Here is a 23,931-nt window from a genome sequence, read left to right as displayed (position 1 = left end):
GAGGGAATTTGTGGTCTCTGCCAGGGTACCAGGGCTGTGCCTTGAGGGGTCTGGAAAAAGGGAAGTTATAAGTTATCCTGACATTTCAGGGGTATATTTTTTTAGGTGCAAAAAGACAATAGGCTCAGTAAAGATTGAAGTTAATCTTTGTCAGGGAAGATACTGGCCTAGGACATGACTACTCACTATAAACTTCTTTTTAATTAAAAGTTTTAATTTCAGACCATTCTTTATGGTTACTTTAGGTCTCTTGAGTTTGCAAGGCCACCACGCAGGCCTTTCCTGAGTTAGTCAGGTTAGCATGTGGCCCCTTTTTGTCCACAATGTCTGAGTGTGTGTTTTTGTTGATTTTATTTGATCTTTAATTTCCTGAGGTCTTTTATTTTTTATGGCATTTATTTTTTTTGTTTTAAATTGGGGAATTTTCAGGATAATTAATAACTAAATATAGATAAAAATTGGATTCTATGTCACTTTCGCATTCATAAAAAAAAACACAATAAAATTTATTTGTTTATCATTGATGCTCAGGGTTCCATGCAAGGCTGTGCCATTACCAGCTTGCCTACTGTTTATTTGTTTTGGTTTGTTTTTTTTTAAATAAACAGTCCATGGAAACTTGCAGATATGTGTGGGAAACACATACCTTATTGCAGTACCAGAATAAAATGACAATTTGGAATCATGGCTAATCAACTGAGAGGCAATACAAGCTCACATCAAATGTGAGCAGTGCTTGTCTTAAGGATTGGTTTGTTGGTTATTAAAAGCAACAAAACAAAAGTGGAGAATAACAACAACAACAAAGTTCTCACCCAAATAATATGGTAAAGAGTTTAGGAAAAACTATAAAAGATTTCTGAAACTTCAGGACACTCTATTTCAGTCTAGAAATGCCCCCTGGAACCTAACAGCTCTCATGAATCTGACCTTTCTCTACCTCTTCATTTCTCTGAAACATACACTTGTTTTCTATCTCATGTCATTTCCTCCGGGTTCTGCTGTGTGTTAATGACTTTTAATAAGATGGAAAAATGCATGCTATTGTGTTTGGGTAGCAAATGATTTACCCAGGAAATATAATGCCTAAACCTAATTAAATTGCTTGTCTCCACAAAGCCCTCAAGGGGCAATGTTAATGGTGAGATTTTCAGACATTGTGTCAGCCTCATGGGGATCTATTTTTCATTGTGAGGGAATTTGGCCTTCTTCAAATTTTACTACCACTGAATGGAAGATCACGGTGTGCTTTTATACTGTAGTGTAAGCACCCAGTTGATTTATAATATAATATCCTGTGAAAGTTAAGAAAAGTTTACATTGCGCAAAGAAATTTAAGTTTTTAACTTGGGAATATACTGATGGTAGTGTGAATTACAGGACAGTGAGGATGAAATAGTTAAAAATAAAACTCTGAGTGGACAGGGTTTTGTTGATACTGTATTTAATATTTATGTTCTATTAAAACTTCCTTGCCATTAAAACAAAGCCCTTGATTTAGGAAATACCTTTTCATTTCTTTTTGTATTTTTAAATTATTGATTACATATTTTTGAATATATGATATATTTGCATGGTTCAAAATCAAAACAAAATTACCCTGTTCTCTATTCTGGCATTCTAACTAAGGAGGAAAAAAGATTAACCCAATACTTTAGGGAGTACATTAGGGGAAATGGAACCTTCTCAAATATAGAAATATCCAGAATAACAGAAACAAAATTAATGAAATTTCTGCCTTAAATGTTTAACATTGAACAATGCCATACTAAATGCCTGAAAAGTTTTTGTAGTATTTATGAAAATGTCTTGCTTTGCAAGTACCAAGATATTCAGCTTATACCTGCACAAGAGGAAACAATACAAAATTATTACTAAAACCTGGACTTCCCACAAAGAGAAGAAGTCTCCAAAAGGTAGATACACTTGGGCTATTTCAGAAAAGAGAGAGAGAGTGTTCTGTCTTCCTCCCCTGGTTAAAGATTTTCACCAGTTTCTCACTGAGGAGGAACTAGAAATTTCTATCAACACATCACTGAACAGTGTATATGTATATGTGTATGTATATAAAATAAATACATAAAAAGTTGGGGGGAAAGAATCTATTTGTCACAAAAAGATGTGCAGACTTATGGATCCTACCTGACTATTGCAAGTCCAAAATAGGATTTTCAATTAAGCAGTACCCTTTCCAGAAGGTTCTCTCTTAAGACAAATTTCTTACTGTATGTACCACATATTACAAATTATAAGCATACATTATTTGCATCGTGATGGCTATGCTTATAAAAATGCATTAAAACAAAAAGTATCAAAAAGGAGACATATGTAATACTTTAAACAATAAAGAATCCAGTTTCTCACTGAGGAGGAACTAGAAATTTCTATCAACACATCACTGAACAGTGTATATGTATATGTGTATGTATATAAAATAAATACATAAAAAGTTGGGGGGAAAGAATCTATTTGTCACAAAAAGATGTGCAGACTTATGGATCCTACCTGACTATTGCAAGTCCAAAATAGGATTTTCAATTAAGCAGTACCCTTTCCAGAAGGTTCTCTCTTAAGACAAATTTCTTACTGTATGTACCACATATTACAAATTATAAGCATACATTATTTGCATCGTGATGGCTATGCTTATAAAAATGCATTAAAACAAAAAGTATCAAAAAGGAGACATATGTAATACTTTAAACAATAAAGAATTTTTTAAAAGTGTCTATAAATAGAAATCACAGAATCATAAAACATTAGAGTTGGAAAGAACCTAAGAACGACAGCTACTTCAACACTAATTATTGGACAGATGCTGTAATATACTTTTAATATATTGATTTCTTTGATACTGACAACAACACAATAGGATAGGTACTATTATCATTCCCATTAATTATATCAAGATGGAAATTAAGGCTCAGAAAGTTTAAGTGAGTTATTCCAGGTCACATAGCTTAATAATTTTTGAATTGGGGTTTAAAACCAACTCCAGAGTCTGTGTTCTTAACCACTAGAAGTCTAAGGATCATTCCCAAGTAAGTTGGCATAGACAGTATTACAATGGGAATAAAAATATTAGGTTGGTATCACATGCAAAATTTATGACCATTGAAAGAAATTCTTCATCCACATTTTTAGTTTTCAATTATTGACATGTGACTGCACTTAAGAAAAACAGATTTGGCTGGCCCTCTTGATTATTCTAAGCAATTATATACTTTCCTTTATCTAAAAACAACCCACAAAAGTCCATTAACAACATAGAATAATGGGGCTCATATTTTTTTTATAAGAGAACAAAGGCTGGAGCCTGCCACTCTTAATCCTAAAAATGTTTAAAACTTAAGACTATTTTCACTTAATACAAAATGACTTTATTAGAAATAATTGAAGTAATTACTCCCAAATTGATCTATGCTTCCCACTGCTTCAGATTTCTATTTTCTTTCTTTGGAGATTTCAATGTTTCAAATGTAAAGTGCTTTGAGACTTTTGTAAAAAGATGCTTTTAAAAATACATACTGTCAAAGTGTTACCAGTTTCTGTAAAACTCAGTTATATCAGACACTGTACATATTAAAATTTTGAAGTGACTCATCTTAGATTTTCTATGTTGCTTATGTGACCTACACCACAGATATAAATGGTTTTAAACTAGAGAACAAGAGAGTGTCATTCTTTTAGTAAGATGACCTCAGAGGAATACATGAATTAAATTATCTGGTTTTTATTTTTTACTAACTTGAAGAAAAGCTCTCTCTCTCTCCACTTGACATTCATAACATGCATGGTGCACTGGGAGACTACATGATGTTAAAATATCAAAAAAATGGTTTTAGCCACTGCCATACAGATGCTACCTTGAATTCTTGAAACATTAAAAAAAACAACACACGTGAAAATGAAAACCATTTTCTTAATTAAATAAATGTAAGAGTTTGTTTCTAAATATGATTGTCAATTATTTTTCAAGTGTTACATTAAAATACTTAGTGAATTCCAACTAGCCTCTTTTGTTAAATATGAGATGCTTTGCAATATTCAAGGAAAAAATTATTCTTTTGTCATTTACAATGTGTATATAAACATGTAATTTTCTTATATTCATCTTTATGTATAAAACATAGGAGCCATATGTGCCTCCCAATTTCTTATTTGCCCACAAATATCTATTTCATTCCTTCATCCATATTAATAGAATTTTTAGCAGGGCATGTGGGCACTCTGAATAAAGACTACAATTCCCAGTCTACTTTGCAAATTAGTTATGGCACAGTGACTATGTTCGGTTAATGTCATGAGATAAGAATGTAAAGAGAGTTAGCTTGTGAGAGCTTTTGGACTAAATTGCCCCCCCCCCCCCCCCCCCCCCACACACACACAATTCATAAGGTGAGGCTCTAACTCCCAATTCCATTATGCTTGGAGATAGGACATCAAAGGAGTTAATGAAGGTTAAATGATGTCTTAAGAGTGAAACTCTAATTCCAGAGGAGTATAAGAAGAGGTCCTTATAAGAAGAAGAAGAAACACAGAGTGTGTGTGCACAGAGGAAAGGCCATGTGAGAAGGCAGAGAGAGAAGAAATCCAAGGAGAAAGACCTCCAGAGAAAGCAAACCTGCCAATGTCCACCTTAATCTTGGACATCTAGCTTCCTGGATTGTGAGAAAACTAATTTCTGATGTCAAAGCCACCAAATCTGTGGTATTTTGTTATGGCAACCCTAACTAACTAATAGAATTTTACAATAAAATGAATATGAATTAAAATGAATATGATTAATGAATATGATTAATGCTGGCTATTATGATTAGTTTTAGACAAGCAGTCCATATATTTATTGAGTACAAAATATGCAAAGCCCTACTATAGAAGTTTTGAAGAATCAAAGGTCAAAAACATGGTCCATGACCTCAAAGTTTGTAATCTACCATTGCTATGGTCTAAAGTGTGTTCCATCAAAATTCATGTGCTGAAGCCTCTTTGGGAAATAATTATGTTTATATAAGGTCATAAAGGTGGAGCCTTCATAATTGGATTAGTATTCTTATAAGAAGAGAAAGCACAGAGACCTTCCCAACTGTGCAGCTCCAGAGCAGCTGTGAACTTGGAGTGGGTGTCCAATAGTAGAAGTTGAACCTATGCCAAAAGTACTGCCTGGGTGGGTTTGCTTTCCTGCCTTTTCCCTGGCTGGTCAACATCTTCTGGTTTTTCCGAGAAGCCTTCCTTGTCCCAGCATACACAGAGCAGAGTCAAACCAAAGGCTATGTCCGGCACTTAGCTGTGGACTTTCTCTTCTGGGGGACTGTACTCCACACCTGGATCACCATCTTCCAGATCTACCAGTCCCATTGGAGCATCTTTGGGGACTACCTCTCCCTCACCATACCTCTGTGTACCCCTGACAACTTCGTCTACACAGGCCTGGGACCTTCTCATTCTCTCACAATAGGGATAGGGGGTAGTGAATGGTAAAGGGGGCCAAATACATGGCAACAGAAGATGATTTGACTTTGGGTGGTGTTCATACAATGCAATACACAGGTTATGTTTATAGAAATATGCACTCAAAACCTATATAACCTTCTTAAACAATGTCACACAATTTTTAAAAAGTCCTTCTTTAAGTTTCTATAGTTGATTTTGTCTAAATTTAATACATATGTGATGTAATATTTTTACTCGTGTTGTAAAAACAAAGCAATATTTTATTTAGTCAAATGATAAATGCTGTTATTAGTTGCTACTAGTTCATTAGAATAATATTATTACTTATGTGTGGCTCTGAGGAGTGATATGTATATGTTACATATAATAGAAAACACCTCTTGCATTTGGCTATCATTTGTAACTAGAAGTCCGGTGCATGGATTCGTGCACTGGTGGGGTCCCTTGGCCTGGCCTGCGGGGATCAGGCTGAAATCAGCTTTCCAACATCCCCTGAGGGGTCCTGGATTGCGAGATGGCGGTTCTCTGGTGACACACCCCAGAATTGGGCTCCCTCCTCTCTGGTTCCGGGTGTGTCACCTGAGAACCACAACTGCCAAGTCACCACAGCTCGGCAGAGCGTCTGCCCCCTGGTGGTCATTGCAAGTCATGGTTATTGGTCGGATGGTCAAATGGTCGGAAGGTTGCTTAGGCTTATATATATATATATATATGCTTAATATTTTCTTCATGAATACATATTCTTCACACCAAGTTTTTCCTCATATCTGGCTTTCACACTGATGACTGATATGTACTGGAGTATATTTTTGCCACCTGCTATTGGTTCCAGTGGGCCAGAGCAAGAACATGATATGAATTGAGTTTCATGTTTAATAGTTCTTATATTTATGAGCCAAAATGAGAAATTTTTTAGATAATTTAAGTTGCCAAACTACCTGACAAATCTTGGAAATATCACAATCACCAAGAGTGATTCCTTTCACTTGATTATTCCATTGGCTTTAAAACTATTAATTTTATTTTGATTGTATGTATAGACTGAATCAGCATACACGAATATGATAGAATTACCCTTGGGCTGGGGCTTACAAAATTAATACCACAAATAAAAGAGAAAGCATATAGGATTCAAATAAGAGCTCTTTAATTATGAAAAGAGCAAAAACAAAGAAATAAAATATATCACATATTTTTATCCAGTTAGGAGCCAGGATGAGAGAGAGGTAGTATTCAAACTTTCAAGTTACATTTACCCTATAATAGTCACTATTTTTAGGCCTGTCTTTATATAAGTCGTAAAGGAAAGCTCAAAAAGTAAAAGATATGAAGGTTCCTCAAAATTTGCACTTCATAGAAATGCCAAAAAACCTATAATTTTCGTTCAAATTAGGCATATACTGGCATATCTACCTAAAGGTACTTTTTCAAATGCATAGCACATTTTATTTGGATTTCAGTGACCTCATTTTAGCTTTTCTTTAAAGTTTTCTAACTCATCACATAGAATCAAAATCTAAGAGATAAAATGTGAAAAAAAATAACAAATGAAGTGAATTATTTTTTCTGTGCCTCCAACCTTCACTATGGACATAATAACTTGTAAGAGTAACTGTATGAAAGGAGGAAAGATTATTTAATAGTCGCAAATTGCCTGCTGAATAGCAATTTGTGGCAGATTTTTGCTTGAGCAGACAAAGTAAAGGATAAGAGCTGTGCCTTAGGAACTGGAAGTCATACAAAAGTTGAGGGATTTTAGTAAACAGCACAATTAAAGGGAGCAGTAAATATGGCCACTAAAGAGTCTAATAGTATTTTAGGCTATTCTAATAGAATCAACGACATGGCAGTTCCTTTCTATTTTATTTTGGACAATCTTAATCAGGTATAGGTGCCACATTTAAAAAATAATATAATATAATATAATATAATATAATATAATATGTATAATATAATATACATCAACAAGAGGGATCAGAGGAGAGTGATGAAAATAGTGAAAGAATTCAAAATAATATTCAGTTGAAAATCTATAGATGCCAGAAAGAAATGAAGAAGAAAAGACTCAACAGGTCAGGTGTAGAGATTGTGTTGGCAACATGTAAACACATGAAGAGAAGGGAAGAGACTACACTTGTCTTATAATAAGCCCCCAATTTTGTCAGAGAGAGATTTTGTTTAATAACAAAAATTTTCTAATAGATCAGGCTCTCCAAAGAAAGATAGACCACCTCAAAAAGTTTTATGTTCCCACTCACTAAAGTATTGATTCAGACCACACTGATAGTTGGCAGAAATACTGTAGATTCAGTAATATAAGAGTAAATGAGCTATATAATGCTTAATGTTCCTTCCAAGCCTAAGGGCCCTTGATTCCAGGATGCTGGAATATATACTTAGCTAAGAAAAAGTAAAAATTATTTATTTTTATAACGAGTGTGACAACACATGAAAAAGAATCTATTCAACACATAAGTTCAAATATTTCTATATCATAAATTTTGTAGACAATATTTTTTTCCAAAGTGAAAGAGATATAAAGGAAGGTATAAATTTACCTGACAAAAATGTCATTGTTTTCTTTTCTGAAATTTATTTACAACAGGACTCAAGGTTTTAAATTTGAAGTAAGAAAAAATAATAGCAAACAAAATTTAAAGTAGACATGAGATGGTATTTCCAAGAAAAATTTAAAAAATGTTTTTAATGAGCAACTCATATCAGAGGAGAAAAAAGAAATGTATGGCTATTTTGTAAGGGAAAGCAGAATACTCATAGAAAAATACTCTGCTCTCAGTCTTTCAAAACACTGATACCTTATATATTTTGGATATTAACCCCTTATCAGATGTATCATTAGAAAATATGTTCTCCTATTCAGTGGGTTCCCTTTTCATTTTGTTGATGGTTTCTTTTGCTGTGTATAAGCTTTTTATTTTTATGTAGTCACATTTGTTTATTTTCTCCTTTTTCCCCCTTGCCCTAGGGGATGTATCAGCAAACATATTGCTATGAGAGATATCTGAGATTTTGCTGCCTCTGTTTTCTTCTAGAATTTTTATGGTTTCATGACTTACATTTAAGTCTTTTATCCATTTTGAGTCTATTCTTTTGTACAGTGCAAGTTGGTGGTCTAGTTTCTTTCTTTCTTTCTTTTTTTGTATGTACCTATCCAATTTTTCCAACACCATTTATTAAAGAGATTTTCTTATCTCCAACATTTATAGGGAACTCATACAACTTAACAAAAGGAAGATAAACAATCCAATCAAAAAATAGGCACCGAGAGATGCAAATCAAAACAACAATGAGGTACCATCTCACACCTGTCAGACTGGCTATCATCAACAAATCAACAAACGACAAGTGCTGGAGAGGATGTGGAGAAAAAGGAACACTTGTGCACTGCTGGTGGGAATGCAGACTGGTGCAGCCACTATGGAAGACAGTATGGAGTTTCCTCAAAAAACAAAACATGGAACTCCCATTTGACCCTGTGATCCCACTTCTAGGAATATATCCCAAGAAACCAGAAACACCAATCAGAAAGGATCTATGCACCCCTATGTTCATAGCAGCACAATTCACCATAGCTAAGATTTGGAAACAGCCTAAGTGCCCATCAGTAGATGAATGGATTAGAAAACTGTGGTACATCTACACGATGGAATACTATGCTGCTGTAAAAAAGAAGGAACTCTTACCATTTGCAACAGCATGGATGGAACTGGAGAGCATTATGCTAAGTGAAATAAGCCAGTCAATGAAGGAAAAATACCACATGATCTCACTCATTTATGGATAATAAAGACCATTATAAACTTATGAACAAAAATAGATACAGAGGCAGAGCAGCCTCGAACAGACTGTCAAACTACAGCGGGGAGGGTTGGGGGGTGGGAGGGGGGGTAAGAGATCAACCGAAGGACTTGTATGCATGCATATAAGCATAACCCATGGACATAAGACACTGTGTGTAGGGGAGGCCAGGGGATTGTCAAGAGCGGGAAAAAAGGAGACATATGTAATACTCATTGTAATACTTTAAGCAATAAAACAATTTTAAAAAAATAAAGAGACTTTCTTGACTTCATTGTATGCTCTTGCCTCCTTTGTCAAATATTAGTAGAGCATAATGGTGTGGTTCAATTTCTGGGATCTCTGTTCTGTTCCATTGATCTATATGCCTGTTCTTGTGTGAGTACCAGCTGTTTTGATTACAGTGCTTTGTAATATAACTTGATATCTGGTATTGTGACCCCCCCCCCAGTTTGTTTTTCTTTATCAAGGTTGCTGCGGCTATTTTGGGGTCTTTAAGGAAGATAAGCAATCCAATTAAAATATGGGCAAAAGACCTATATAGACACTTCTCCAAAGTAGACATACAGATGTCCAAAAGACATATGAAAAAATGCTCAAAGTCAATAATCATCAGAGAGGTGCAAATGAAAACTACAATGAGGTATCACCTCACACCTGTAAGAATGGCTATCATCAACAAATCAACAAATAACCAGTGCTGATGCGGATGTGGAGGAAAGGGTACCCTAGTACACTGCTGGTGGTAATGCAGACTGGTGCAGCCACTATGGAAAATAGTATGGAGTTTCCTCATAAAATTAAAAATGAAACTATTTGACCCACCAGTGATCCCACTTCTAGGAATATATCTTAAGAAACCCAAAACACTAATCAGAAAGACTATATGCACCCTTATGTTCATAGCAGCACAATTTACAATAGCTAAAATCTGGAAACAGCTCAAGTGCCCATCAGTAGATGAGTAGATAAAAAATCTGTGGTACATTCACATCGTTGATGTTGTAAAAAAGAAGGATCTCTCACCCTTTGAGACAGCATGTAGGGACCTGGAAAGTATTATGCTAAGCGAAATAAGCCAAAGAAAGACAAGTATCACATGATCTCACTTCATATGTAGAATCTAAAGAATAAAATAAACTAATGAACAAAACAGATCCAGAGAAACATGTAACAGACTGATGAATCTCAGAGGGAAGGTGGGAGTGAATGGGTGAGTGGAAAGAAATTAACCAAAGAACTTGTATGCATACTATATATATGCATAACCCATGGACACAGACAATAGTGGGGTAAAGCCTGGGGCAGGAGGAGGGGACCTTCTAGAAGGGGTCAATGGGGAAAAAAGGTACATCTGTATTACTTTCAACAATAAAGATATATTTAAAAAAATACTGATACCTGTATGTGGCTACAAACTCTTAACTGCTTCTGTTCTCATGGGTCCTTGATTCAAAAGGTCTTGCCTCAGTGTGTTTTCACATGCAGCACCTTCAGTATCTGACCATTGTTTGCCCTGGTCTCCTGAACTACAGGTGGATTTAATCTCTCACCTGCAGCCTCTCAAGCTACGTGGTCTCTAACTTTCGCTCGGTATTCCTTTATGGAAACCTATTTTAGATACCAAAGAGATGAGAATTGTAACCCTTCTTATCTGTATATTCCAGAAGGAGGCTACAGTTGCTGCATGAAATTTGAAAAATATTCAAGAGGGATATAATTCAATAAAAATTTATTCTCAGTCTCACTCTTCATAAATGTCCATATAACACCGCAGAAAATCAATTTTGAATAATTTTGGTCGCTTTGTGACTCCACCTTAGAAATTGTCCAAAGATGATTCGAATTTACTCAACCCTAAGGGCCAACCTCAGACGGTTTGTAAGATGCATACAAAAATCCCATTTCCTTGGATAAGAGTACAAGACATGCCTTAGAACATTTATTGAACATGAAGTTTCTCATTCTAAGAATTCATTCTTTTTCACATTTACCAATCAGCAAAACACAAGTTCACTGAAGTGCTCAAATATGCTACTGGTTCTAGTAATAGACTCAATGTATGTTTTGTTGGATCAACATGTGTGCATAGAAATCAGCATATTACTTAAGCTATCCTTACTTGCAGCTTAAGTAATTAACATTTCATCATGTTTAGAAGTGGCCCAGAAACACTGAATCCTGTCCTTTCTGAGACTGAAGACCTCACTGTGTATAATCTGGGATCCAAGATAACAGTCCCTTCCACAACATTCCTGATCAAGGGTGGTCCCAGCTACAGTTAAAAGAGTCTCTCCAATGTGCCATGGATAACTTTATTTACCTACCTTGGAGGAATATTTTGAAGGAAACTCATACTGACATGCTCTCCAGGTGCACTTCTATTCATACTTTAAAATTTGACAGAGACAACAATAAACTCCTTTTACAGATGGGGGAGCAGATGAGTAATAGCTATTAATAACATATCCAAGTTAGAATCATGTATTTTATTATTTTTGGTTCGTAATCCCAGAGTTTCCAACAAACACTTGACAGAGAACTTATGTGCTTAAACAAAAACAAAACTTTTTTTTGCAGGAAAAATATTCCCTGAATATATCTGTAGCAACATATAGACATGTTTCTTCAATAAATACAGTTGAAGTTAGGAATGTTTCTTTAAAAATATAAATCATTGGCATATCAGATGTGTCAGGAAATGCTAAAATAAACTAAGACTGCGAAAACCATGAATGGAACAAATGGAACCTAAGAGGGCATAGACAAAGACATAATTAATGAACACTCATAGTTCTGTATTCTATTCTTATATTTATTCAATGCCCAGAAAAAAAGTCTCTAGAATACTTTAGTTTAACTCCCTAAAGAAATGCCTTCAATTAACTACTTCTATGTGGTATGCTCTTAGTTTTAAGCAAGATGTAAGGTGCTTTTATTTGTCTTCAGGAGCTAACATGTAAAATTGCATAGTAAAATGCCAGATACAGGTTGTCGACTAATACTTAACTCCAGATTTTTATACTTAAATCCTCCAAATTTTTATAAAAATTTCCTTCAGGCAGGAATTCACATCTTCTACATACACAGTTAATTCTTTGTGTTTAAAATCATAACTCTCCCTATTTCTATTTTAAATTTTATTCCATTTGTTTTGGTGAAGTATTCTAGCCTCCTGGAATAAGTTTAAGTATGAATCCTGAGTTACTGATTTTACTATACTTTCCTGTGTCGTGAAAATTTAATAAGCATTCCTCCCATCCTTTCATCCAACCTTGCAGACAGTAGTGACTAGCACAGGGCCAAGGACAAAATGCTATGATGGATACCTTTTCAAGCAAAGATTTGTTCTTTGGGGATAATGACAGCACAGTGATTTAATTCTATTCATTCTTAAAGCAAATGTAGCCATTCAGCATAATTTCTTAATTATGATAAAAATGAAAATGTAAAGGAAATTATTTCAGACCAAAGTAAAGGCATATGGAATGAAGATACTGTATAATCTACTTTATGTTCATGGGAGATTTGGATCTTTTATATTATATTAATTACATCTAATTCTTTGACCATCTCACCAGCATCTCTTAAAGTCATAATTAGCACTAAATAGCAAGAGAGGATCACCAACTCAGAGGTCATGGAATGAAACCAGAGTATTGACATTGGATTCTACTAATGTTATTTACTTCAACAAATCTAGAAGTTTTATGGGAGCAAAGGATGAGCAATCAGGCCATAGCTGTACGGTGAAATGAAGTAGAACTGGCATACAGTAGAAACACTTAAAACACAATGGCAACTTGGCATATGGCAAGTACAAGGGAAATGGTACATTTTGAGCAAAATGATAAAATTATGGGGAGAAATAGAATGGCTATTTGTAAAGGTGTCTGTGACTAGTGACTCCAGTTGTAAACCAGTATGCAGCTTCAATGCTTTAGAGAAGAAAAAACAACCTTTTGTGTCTTTTAGCAAGTGTCTTTTGCTTATATCCTTGAAGATGATGAAGAGATCTTGAAGACACAGGATTAGCATTTCTACTTGTGATACTTGAAAATATGAAACTATGACCATTACCAGAAAGACAAAGATCAAAACAACATTGTTTTTGTGTCTGTTTGTAGACTACCACATCCCAATATATGTATTGATATGGAGAAAAGATTGTGAAACATTTCAAATTATTTTTCATATTGCATATGGTTTAATTATGGAAGTCAATAGGAAACAATCTATCAGAAAGCAATACTCTGAATTAATTAATGTAGCAGAATCAATCCACAATGGGTTTCACATTTAACTCTCTCTACGTGCAGAGGGGGTAGCGGGGGGTGGGGGGCTGGTATTGAGCTCAAGCAGCATGAAAAGGCATCACCAGGTAGAATAGTTATGAGAAGCACTTCACAGAGTGGAAGGTCTGGATTTTGGAATCAGAAAAGACTTAGATTGGATCCCAGCACTGCCCTTCACTAGCTCTCCCATCTTGGGCAGTGCCTTAAGCTCTCTGAGACTTGATTTTCTCACATGTACCATGAGGATAATAATACCTGAGACTCCTGTGAAAAGTACTGAGAAAAGGAGGGGGAGTCAATAAAGGGGATATCTGTAATACTTTAAACAATAAAGATAAAAACTTTTTTAAAGTACTGAGAAAAAATGTAACATACACTAAGTATAGTAGTAGTTGTGTGTGATCATCATTTCCTTAGACATACTATTTCATTCCATTTATTTGGATAAGACACACACCAAGATGAGGAGGCAGGAAGCATGCTGGGATACATGAAGTAGTTATATAATTTACTTATTCTGTAGGAGTTTACTTTGATCTGAATGAAATGGTCTCAAAGAATTTGGTTTGAAATAGTTGGGGGTTTGCCTATGATTTCAGGTTGAGTCAGGAATGTGGTAAATAGAAAGAGCCCATGTAGATAACATACTTTAGCCTTTGATTACAAATCAAGGTTTGGTACAACCACTTTGGAAAGTGATTTGGCAGTATCTATTGTACTAAAGCTAAAGACGTAACTTGTAATCCAGCAATTCTAGTCCTAGGTATATACTGAACAAATGCACACATATGTTCACCAAAAGATATGTACTAGAATGTTCATAACAGCATTATTCATAACAGCTTCAAACAAGAAACTACAAAAAATTCTTAACAGTTGACTAAAATGTGACATATTCATGAAAAGGAATACCCTTTAACAATAAGAATGAATAGCATGCAATTAGAAGTTGTAATATGGACTCCCAAACAATGTTAAGCAAAAGAAGGTGAACAGAAAAGAATGCGTATTGTGTGACTCTACTTATATAAAGTATAAAAACAAAACAAACAACTACACTGGTAGAAATCAGGATAGTGGTTACCCTTGGGAGGTGGTGATGGGGGGGTGCACAGTGACTAGACAAAACGATGGGAGGTTTTAAGGGTGCTATGGCTGGGTCTGTGTAGTTACATAGGTTTAAGTTTCTGAAAATTCACCAAGCTCTATATTTATATGCACATTTATGTATGGGTACTATATTAAGTAAAAAGATAACAACTTAAGGTGGGCTAATACTCAGTGCTTGATTTCAGCATATTCATTGAGCTTTTATCCCATGGCTTTCAGAAGGCATACTAGTAAGCACACCAGGCAAGAGAAGTGCCCAGAAAACTTTTGACCAAAATGAGCTTTAGTGTATGTTACTCAGTTCTTAAATAAATGCCTGAAAACACGTTGTTTGGAGACATTAAAATTCATGCAATTTAAATGTTAATGTTCTAAGCACTACCTTATGCTAGGGGGAAAATGCTCTATTTGCTATTTGTTTCCAATATGCAAATTTAAAATTTGCATAACTATATTCTAATATTTTTCTTATAAAATTGAATTAATATAAGAAAAATATTTTATATTTCCATTGCGCATTTATATTCAATATTGCCATCTGCCCCTTCAACTCATTTGTGGACATAAAAAAAAATACATTGCCACCTACTGGTGAATACAACTGTAGGACATATGTGAAATTTCCAAGAAGACAAATACTGTAACATGCATTATTTTACAACTCATATACCTGGGAATATAAAATGATACTCACATTTAATATTAGTCCTTTGAATTTCTTCTTTAAATAAAATGCTACTTTACATATTTTACACATTTGAAATAAGGATTTACATATGTCTTAATATTTATTGAGATGACTTAGTCCTCACTTGGGAAGTATACTCTTCTGTTATCCATGTCTGGTGTGTTACAAATGACACTATTTTAAAATATTGGTAGAACAGGGGTGTTTCTGATCACTTTTTGATGGGATCAAATTCTGGTCTTATTCAAACATTTTTTGTTTCTTTTATTTAAGTATTTATTTTTACTTAAAATAAAAATACTTTTAAAATATTTGTTTTTATTAGATCAAATGTACTCAATTTTATTTGCAAAAAGACAACCTCGCAATTCTCCCTAAAACCATTTATCAATAAAACTTCCTTCAATTGGTATTAAGACTTTAGCTTGCAAGAGTACAATAACTCAAGGATTAATTTCCTTGAGTAATTAACATGTTAAATGTTCTTTCAGTTCTATCAATTTTTCCCAAACCTGGGAGTGCGAATGATGTTATTTTGGCTTAAGAACAGGATGCATAAACCTAGCATCAGGTTGAGGTCTCCCTAGGGCCGCTCCTTCCTTTGTCTGCTGCTCTCCTGTGCCTCGTGGAGAAAACAGCCCGTCTGTGACAAAGCCTCCTTCCTGAAGAATACCTGGACACAGTCTCTCAAAGGAAGAAAACCTCCATTTTAAAATTTCACCGTATTGTTTCATGTTATAACATATTTTTATGGGGCACTTATTTTTGGTGTTATCTGGTTGCTTTGTCTTTACCCATTTCCTACTCATGGGGCATATCTTCATGATAGTGACATATTTATCAGCCTCCCTTTCTTCTTTTCACTATACAAGTCCTTGTTAGCTGCTAGTGACAAAGGTAATTTAGAGGCAGTTTCTACCCTCAAGAAGCTTATAATGTAATGACCAGGACTGGTTTTTTAGAGATTTAGAGAATCAATAGCAAGAGGCTGTAACAATTGATCAAATGGCTATATTTTCCTATAATTGACAAATAATACTCAAATGTACGATTGTTCTATTTTCCAAATTTCAGATCTGTTCATGATTTAAAAATTAAGTTGCTATGCCCTCTATAATGAGTATTTGGATTCCAGTCCTTAAATCTAATAACCATCTCGCAGGATAAGGAAATCAGAAGAGTCAGAGAGCAGATGAGGACTATATACGAGGGGGCAGAGGGCTCTTAAGTTCTTCTGAAATCACCCCTGGAGGCACTTTATGTCAGCCAGACAGTCTATAACTAGAAATAATATTCACAATGTACAATGATTTTCCTGAATATTAGACCTGGATTCGCATTAATGCAAAATACATATGTAGAAATGCAATTACCTCAACTACAAATTAATTTATAAGAGTGGTGCAGCACGTTAAATAACTTGACAGAAGGAAAGTATTTTTTTCCTATTCTCTGCTCTGTATTTTACATCTGTAGTCAAGTCGTTGTTGCTGAGATACCTTGGCTTCCTGTAGGTTTATAAAAGCAGGAAAAAATCTGTGAGCATTATTACTATTGTGTGCATGCTGTCTCAAGTTATTTGCCCCTACTGTTTGGGGCCAATGTTCCCAAAATTCAACCATGGTAGGCTAATGTTTCTCTGACTACAATTATGTAGGAGTAATAATTACAGTTAATAAAAGTGCTACACAAATATGGATAACTTCAGTAAGTTATAATCATGGATATCCACCAAATACATAGGGAAATAAGTTGTATAAAGTCATCAAAAATACATAATGTAGCCTTAGCTAGTTTGGCTCAGTGGATAGAGCATCAGCCTGCAAACTGAAGGGTCACGGGTTCAATTCCAGTTAAGGGCACATGCCCATGTTGTGGGCTCAACTCCCAGGAGGGGGCGTGCAGGAGACAGCCGATCCATGATTCTCTCTCATCATTGATGTTTCTCTCTCTCTCTCTCTCTCTCTCTCTCTCTCTCTCTCTCTCTCCCTCTCTCTCTCATCTCCCTTCCTCTCTGAAATCAATAAAAACATATATTTACAAAAAATACATAATGTAAGGAAAACATATGTATCCACTGAGGCAAAATTTATTTATCATCTACTATTTGCCCTATTTACGGTTTTTGGAGTATAACATGAAATGGGTCCCCTTATAAAAGGACTTTGTCCTAAAAGATGGCACATCCACAAATACACACAATAAGAGTTGAGTAGGATATGCTACCTCAGCAATCACTACTCTCTCTTTTGTTGGCTTCTCATTTTCTGATTTCTCTCTAAAATTGGTGTTCTGGAGCACTTTCCTCCTCTTCTCTCTATGCATTATCTTAGAGCAATTTTTCCCCTATATTGGCTTCAATTACCCATCAATGCTGGTGATTCCTACGTTAATTCTTTTCAGTCTAGAGATGGCTTCCTCAATTCTCTCTATAGAGCCTACTCAGCATCTCTACCCAAATATCACATGCTCACTTCAAAAAAAAAAATTATCCAGAACAAAATATATCACCAGTTCTTCTCTATTTACCTATCTAAAAACGGGGGGGAGAGAGAGAGAAGGAGAGAGAAAGAAGAAGAAGAAGAAGAAGAAGAAGAAGAAGAAGAAGAAGAAGAAGAAGAAGAAGAAGAAGAAGAAGAAGAAGAAGAAGAAGAAGAAGAAGAAGAAGAAGAAGAAGAAGAAGAAGAAGAAGAAGAAGAAGAAGAAGAAGAAGAAGAAGAAGAAGAAGAAGAAGAAGAAGAAGAAGAAGAAGAAGAAGAAGAAGAAGAAGAAGAAGAAGAAGAAGAAGAAGAAGAAGAAGAAGAAGAGAGAGAGAGAGAGAGAGAGAGAGAGAGAAAGAAAGAAAGAAAGAAAGAAAGAAAGAAAGAAAGAAAGAAAGAAAGAAAGAAAGAAAAAGAAGAGAGAGAAAGAAGATGGCATTATGTTGCTCTGTGACCCTGGCCAGAGACCTAGGCATTACCCAGATGCTCTGTTGTTTTTCTTTCACCATCCAGGCTGTGCACCCCTGTTGCCTGCCCCTTTGATATGCCTCATAGCCTTGCATCTGAATATGCTCATTCCCATTCCCTCAGTCCAGGCGTGCATTCATCCACCCATTCATTCATTCACTTAGCAAATATTTCTGGAGTGGTTTCTCCATTTCATGCCTCCATTTTCTTGTTGCAATAATCTCCTGTTTTGTACCCCCAATGTTATTTCTGTAAAACATAGAGGCTTTCTCATTTCTGCCAGAGTAATGATTCTAAACTGCCGATCTCGCCCTGATTCTCCTCCACTGAAATGTCTCCCTCAGCTTTTCATGGTCCTAAGATATGGTTTTCACATCTTGGGGTTTGGGGAAAGAAGTGTCAGGAAATTGTCAAAATACTCATAATCTTTTCAGCATCTAATCCTCAAGTAGGATAGATAGAAAGCAGAAAATGTCAAAGCTGCTTTCCTTCTTTCACACCCTAGAGCCCTATACAAAGAATAGCTTTCCCTTTCCTCCCCAACTATTTAAGGGAAGATGAAGGACATGTTTTCTTATATTTGGTATACATATTTATTTTTTAAATTTGTCTTTATTGTTGAAAGTATTGCAGATGTCTCCTTCCCCACCACCCCATTGGTCCCCTCTACCCCATTCCAAACCCTTCCCCTCCCCAGGCCTTCCCCTCACTATTGTCTGTCCATGGGCTATGCATATATGCATATAAATTCAGTGGTTAATCTCTTTCCACTCCCCCCACCCCCACCCCTTTCCTCTGAAATACATCAGTCTGTTGCATGTTTCAGTGTCTCTGGATCTTTTTTGTTCATCAGTTTCTTTTGTTCATTAGATTCCACATATGAGTGGGATCATGTGAGACTTGTCTTCCTATGACTGGCTTATTTCACTTAACATAATACTTTTCAAGTCCCTCCATGCTTCCTCAAAGGGTAAGAGATCCTTCCTTTACACAACTGCATAGTATTCCATTGTGTAAATGTATCACAGTTTTTTGTTTGGGTTTTTTTTTTGTTTTTGTTTTTTCTTATTTTTTACTTTTTTAAAATTTTTTGTTTTCTTTGTACCACAGTTTTTTAATCCATTCATCTACTGATGCTCAACAAAAGGAAGACAAACTACCCAATTAAAAAATGGGCAGAAGACCTGAATAGACACTTATCCAAAGAAGACATACACATGGCCAAGAGACATGAAAAAAATTCTCAATGTCACCAATCATCAGAAAAATGCAAATTAAAACCACAATGAGGTACCTCCCCTCATCTGTCAGAATGGCTGTCGTCAATAAATCAAAAAACAAGTGCTGGTGAGGATGTGGAGAAAAAGGAACCATAGTGCACGATTGGTGGGAATGCAAATTGGTACAACCACTGAGAGAGAGAAACACGGGTCACACTGATCACTGCTTTCCTCACATACCCTGACCGGGGATCCAAATGGCAATCGGGGTATGTGCCCTGACCGGGGGTCCAAATGGCAATCGGGGTATGTGCCCTGACTGGGAATGGAACCCGCCACTTTTTGATGCACAGGACAATGCTCCAACCAACTGAGTCACACAGGCCGTGGCTACCTTTCTATTTTTAATTACATTATTAATTTTATAATGTTATGATTTTAATATTTGCTTTTTTTTCAAAAATTTTTTATTTTAATGTAATTTCCAACCTATAGAAAAATAGCAAAAGCAGTACAAGGCATTTCCATTTACTTTGTACCTAGACTCCTCAAATATTGTTTTATCTTACACTTCCTCAATCACTGTATCTATTTAGTTGTTTGTTTTTTCCAAAACTTTTCAGGGAGTGTTGCAGACACAATCCCGCTTGACCTCTAAATTCTTCAGTGTGCATTTCCTAAAGGCAAGGGTATTCTTTTATGTAAACACTGCAATTATCAAAATCAGAAAATTAACGTGGATGCAATATCTCCAGACTTCATTCACATATTACCAATTGTCCCACTACTGTCTTTTTTCTGACTCAGGAACAATTCAAGATCATGCATTGCATTTAGTTGTGCCATTTTACTCTCCTTTAATCTTTCACAGGTCCTCAGTCTTTGTCTTTTGTGGTCATAACCTTTTTGAAGCTTGCAGGTCATTTATTTTGCAAACTGTGCCTCAGTAATCATCTATGTTAATGAGTACACACAAGATTTTCCAAAGCTTCACCTTGTGGCTCTTTGGATTCAGGAGTGGCTGAATTTCCCTGAGTCCTCTCATCTGCTGAGATAACACCTTTGCTGGGTCTGGTTTTCTGGGGTTACATTTTCTTTCCCTTGGACCAATGTTCTCAATCCCAGGTGCACATTGCTATCAATTAGGGAGCTTTCAGGGCTGGGAAGTTCTGGTACCATCAACAATTGTGTAATTTCACAGAGGGGGGAATAAAGCTCAGCTGAAATAGATTTGTACTCTGTTGGATTACATCTTCTCTAAAGTCTGTTATATAGATTATTTTATAGCTCACTCCACCTCCTTGCTTCAGAGAGCATCCCATTTTTAGAATTATTTCTTTAACTGTGTGTGTACTTGTGGGGCCTTTATTTACTTAAGAAATATCCAAAGCAACCAATGTCTCATTTCTACTTGTTTCTCCCCAAATGTCATTTTTATTACTCTTTAATAATTAAAATAAAAATATATAGGCACTCCCTTATGTGCTTCTCCCCAACTTTGGGGGTATTGATGAAAATCCATAATTCAATACTTTGTTGGTCTACCTATATTTTTTAGGGCCTTAGTAAGTCTCCACATCTCACTCCAGATCTTATTTCTTTCCATGGATGCCAATTTTTGAAGTTGTTGCTTTAGTTTATACTTTTTTCCTTATTTCTTTGTTGTTGATTATTTTCTTACTGTTTCAGTGTACATTTCCCCATATTGTGAGGTGTTGAAGAAGGGGAGAAATTCTATGATGCAATTTCAACCCATCCTCTTAACACAGAACAGAGATTATTTATTTCCTAGAGGCCCGGTGCATGGATTTGTGCACTGAGGGGGGAGAGGTCCCTCAGCCCTGCCTGCACCCTCTCACAGTCCAGGACCTCTCAGGGGATGTCTGGCTGCCGGCTTAGGCCCTATCCCCAGGGGCCTAAGCTGGCAGCCAGACATCCCTCTTGCAGTCCAGGGCTCTTGTAATCTGGGACCCCTCCCTCCTTACTGCCCCCCCCCCTACAGTGGAGGCAAGGCAGGAGAAGCTTTTGCCACCACCCCTGCACTCACCAGCCATGAGCCATGAGCCCAGATTCTGGCTAAGTGGTGCTCCCCCTGTGGAAGCGTACTGACCACCAGGGGGAAGATCCTGCATTGAGCATCTGTTCCCTAGTAGTCAGTGCATGTCATAGAGACCAGTAGTTCCACTGTTTGGTCGATTTGCATATTAGCCTTTTATTATATAGGACTAGAGGCCCAGTGCACAAAAATTCGTGCACTGGGGGGGTTCCCTGAGTCTGACTTGTCCCCTTTCACAGTCTGGGAGCCCTCAAGGGATGTCCTACTGATGGCTTAGGCCTGCTCCCCGCTGCTGCTGCCAAAGCCAGCCACCAGGGCTGCCGACCATTGGCCCTCGCTTCTTAACGCTGGCCTCACCCCCTCACCCACTTGTCTGTGAGGGAATGATCTGGGGCCAGGCCAGCTGGGGTAGGGGCTGTGGAAGGTTGAGGCACCATGGTCACATCCCTTCCAGACTGTGGAGGCTCTGGACCGCGGGCCACCCTGTCTCTCTCAGCACCTGCCTTTTCGGATGGAGGGGCCACCCCGCCTCTCCCACGCCACCAGCCTTGGCCCTCACAGCTGCTGTGGCTTTGTCTAGAAGACATCTGCTCTAATTACCATATTACCCTTTTATTAGTATAGATATGTCTGTCTTTTTCTAATGGATTATAAGCTCCAGAAAGGCAGGTCTTTGTTTTAATTGATTTGGGATTTGCAGAGTGCCCAACACATAATAAGCACTCAATAAATAATTTTTGAGTGAATTTATATATGAAAGGACCAAAACGTTATTTATTTCATCCAAACCTGAACTCTTCATTCAAGTTGTCAATTAGTATGTGCTGAACATCAAGTACACAATACATAATTGTATGCATTAATTTAATTATTTCTGACCCCTTCTCAACATTTACTCATTATCAGTAAAAAGTAACTCATTATCAGTTACTTTTCCCAATCTCTCTTCCCAACTTCTTATTTTTAAGGCCAGTGGATATAAAGTAGGACTCAATGGAATCACTCATTCACCAAGCATCCTTTTTCTCCTACTTTGTTGGTAATTATAGGCACATTCTTTTTTACTTCCCAGAAAGATCCCTTAGAGTTCACAACACTATTACCACCTCCCAAAACAAATTAAAAAACCTTTAGTACCTGAAGATTATGTAACAACAGCCAACCCATTTATTTTTGTCAAGATTTTTTCCTGAAAAAACAAAAAACAAAACAGGTATTCTGCCCCCCTCTGTACCAGTGTCTCTTTGTAGAACATTACTCATTGTCATAGGTTGTTCCATTGTGAATAAACAAAATTACTCATTCTTTTCCTCTGTAATATTGTGGCAAAAAAAAATGAAGTTGATCTTAGTGTTTATTAATGGGCATGAAGATGGCATTAGTCTGGACTCGCACTCATCCCTGACACAGCACCTCATAATGCCTCTGCCTGGTGTTCTTCCTTGACCAGCTCACCAGGGTGGTAATCATTCCATGGCCCACTCCACACTATTCTGTCATTGGGCAATATATTAGCTGAATTGTGTGGGGGTTTTTTCTTATTTTCTTTCTACTTAGTTCTGAAACTCCTTTATACTTTCTCTCTTTTAAAGTTATTACTTTCTTATATGCATTCAAAATCTATTAACTAGGGAGTCTTGTTAAAGTTAAATAAATGTATAAACATGCAGCCTCTAGAAAAGGAGAGATGGATGCCAGATAATTAAAGATAAGTATTTTATACTATTTTTTAAACTTAAAAATAAGTCTGTTTATCCAATTCTTGGCTGTAGAAAATAGTTGCAAGGAGGACAATGCAGAAAAGTGGAGGAAGCCTATTAACTTCTTGGGTCATACTAATTATGTACAAGTGGATAAACTGATTTAACTGATTAACTTAAATTTTAAAAATATTTTTATATTGCTTACAATAAAATGATTCAATTGGTGAAATGAAGGATTTGAAAAAATAGGATGGAGTGAAATTAAATATAAATAACAGGTTAGGGTTTATGGTAGACTGAATAATGACCTGAAAATGACATCAACATTCTAATCCCTGAATCTGTGAATAGGTTATCTTATACTAGAGGCCCAGTGCATGAATTCGTGCACAGGTGGGGTCCGGCCAGCCTGGCCCCAATTGTCAGACCAGAGCCGGGCCTGCTGGGAGGAGGAGACAGCGGGCGGTTGGCCGGCCAGCCTGCCCCTAATCAGGGCCCGATCAGAGCTGGGCCGGCTTGGGGGAGGGGCTGTGGGTGATTGGCCAGGGGGCCCTGCTCCTGATTGGGGTGGGGGGGCCTATTGGGAGTGGGGCCAGCCTGGGGGAGGGGCTGCAGGAGGTTGGTCAGCCAGTCCCACC

The 23,931-nt window shown here is 36.5% G+C and overlaps 1 protein-coding gene across 1 annotated transcript in view; it reads left to right on the top strand.

Annotated features, from left to right (window-relative positions):
- LOC102252620 overlaps nt 1–5,481 on the top strand; it is a 65,659-nt gene extending 60,178 nt beyond the window's left edge. Inside the window, exon 6 of the mRNA XM_005874305.1 lies at nt 5,137–5,481. Coding sequence (XP_005874367.1) covers nt 5,137–5,481 — 345 coding nt within the window. The remainder of the gene's footprint in view (nt 1–5,136) is intronic.
- The last annotated feature ends 18,450 nt before the right edge of the window (nt 5,482–23,931 follow it).

This window comes from Myotis brandtii, unplaced genomic scaffold (genome assembly GCF_000412655.1).
Source record: "Myotis brandtii unplaced genomic scaffold, ASM41265v1 scaffold432, whole genome shotgun sequence".
Classification (NCBI taxonomy): Eukaryota; Metazoa; Chordata; class Mammalia; order Chiroptera; family Vespertilionidae; genus Myotis; species Myotis brandtii.
Note: the sequence above shows the minus strand (reverse complement) of the source record. Positions and strands in the feature narration are given on the sequence as shown.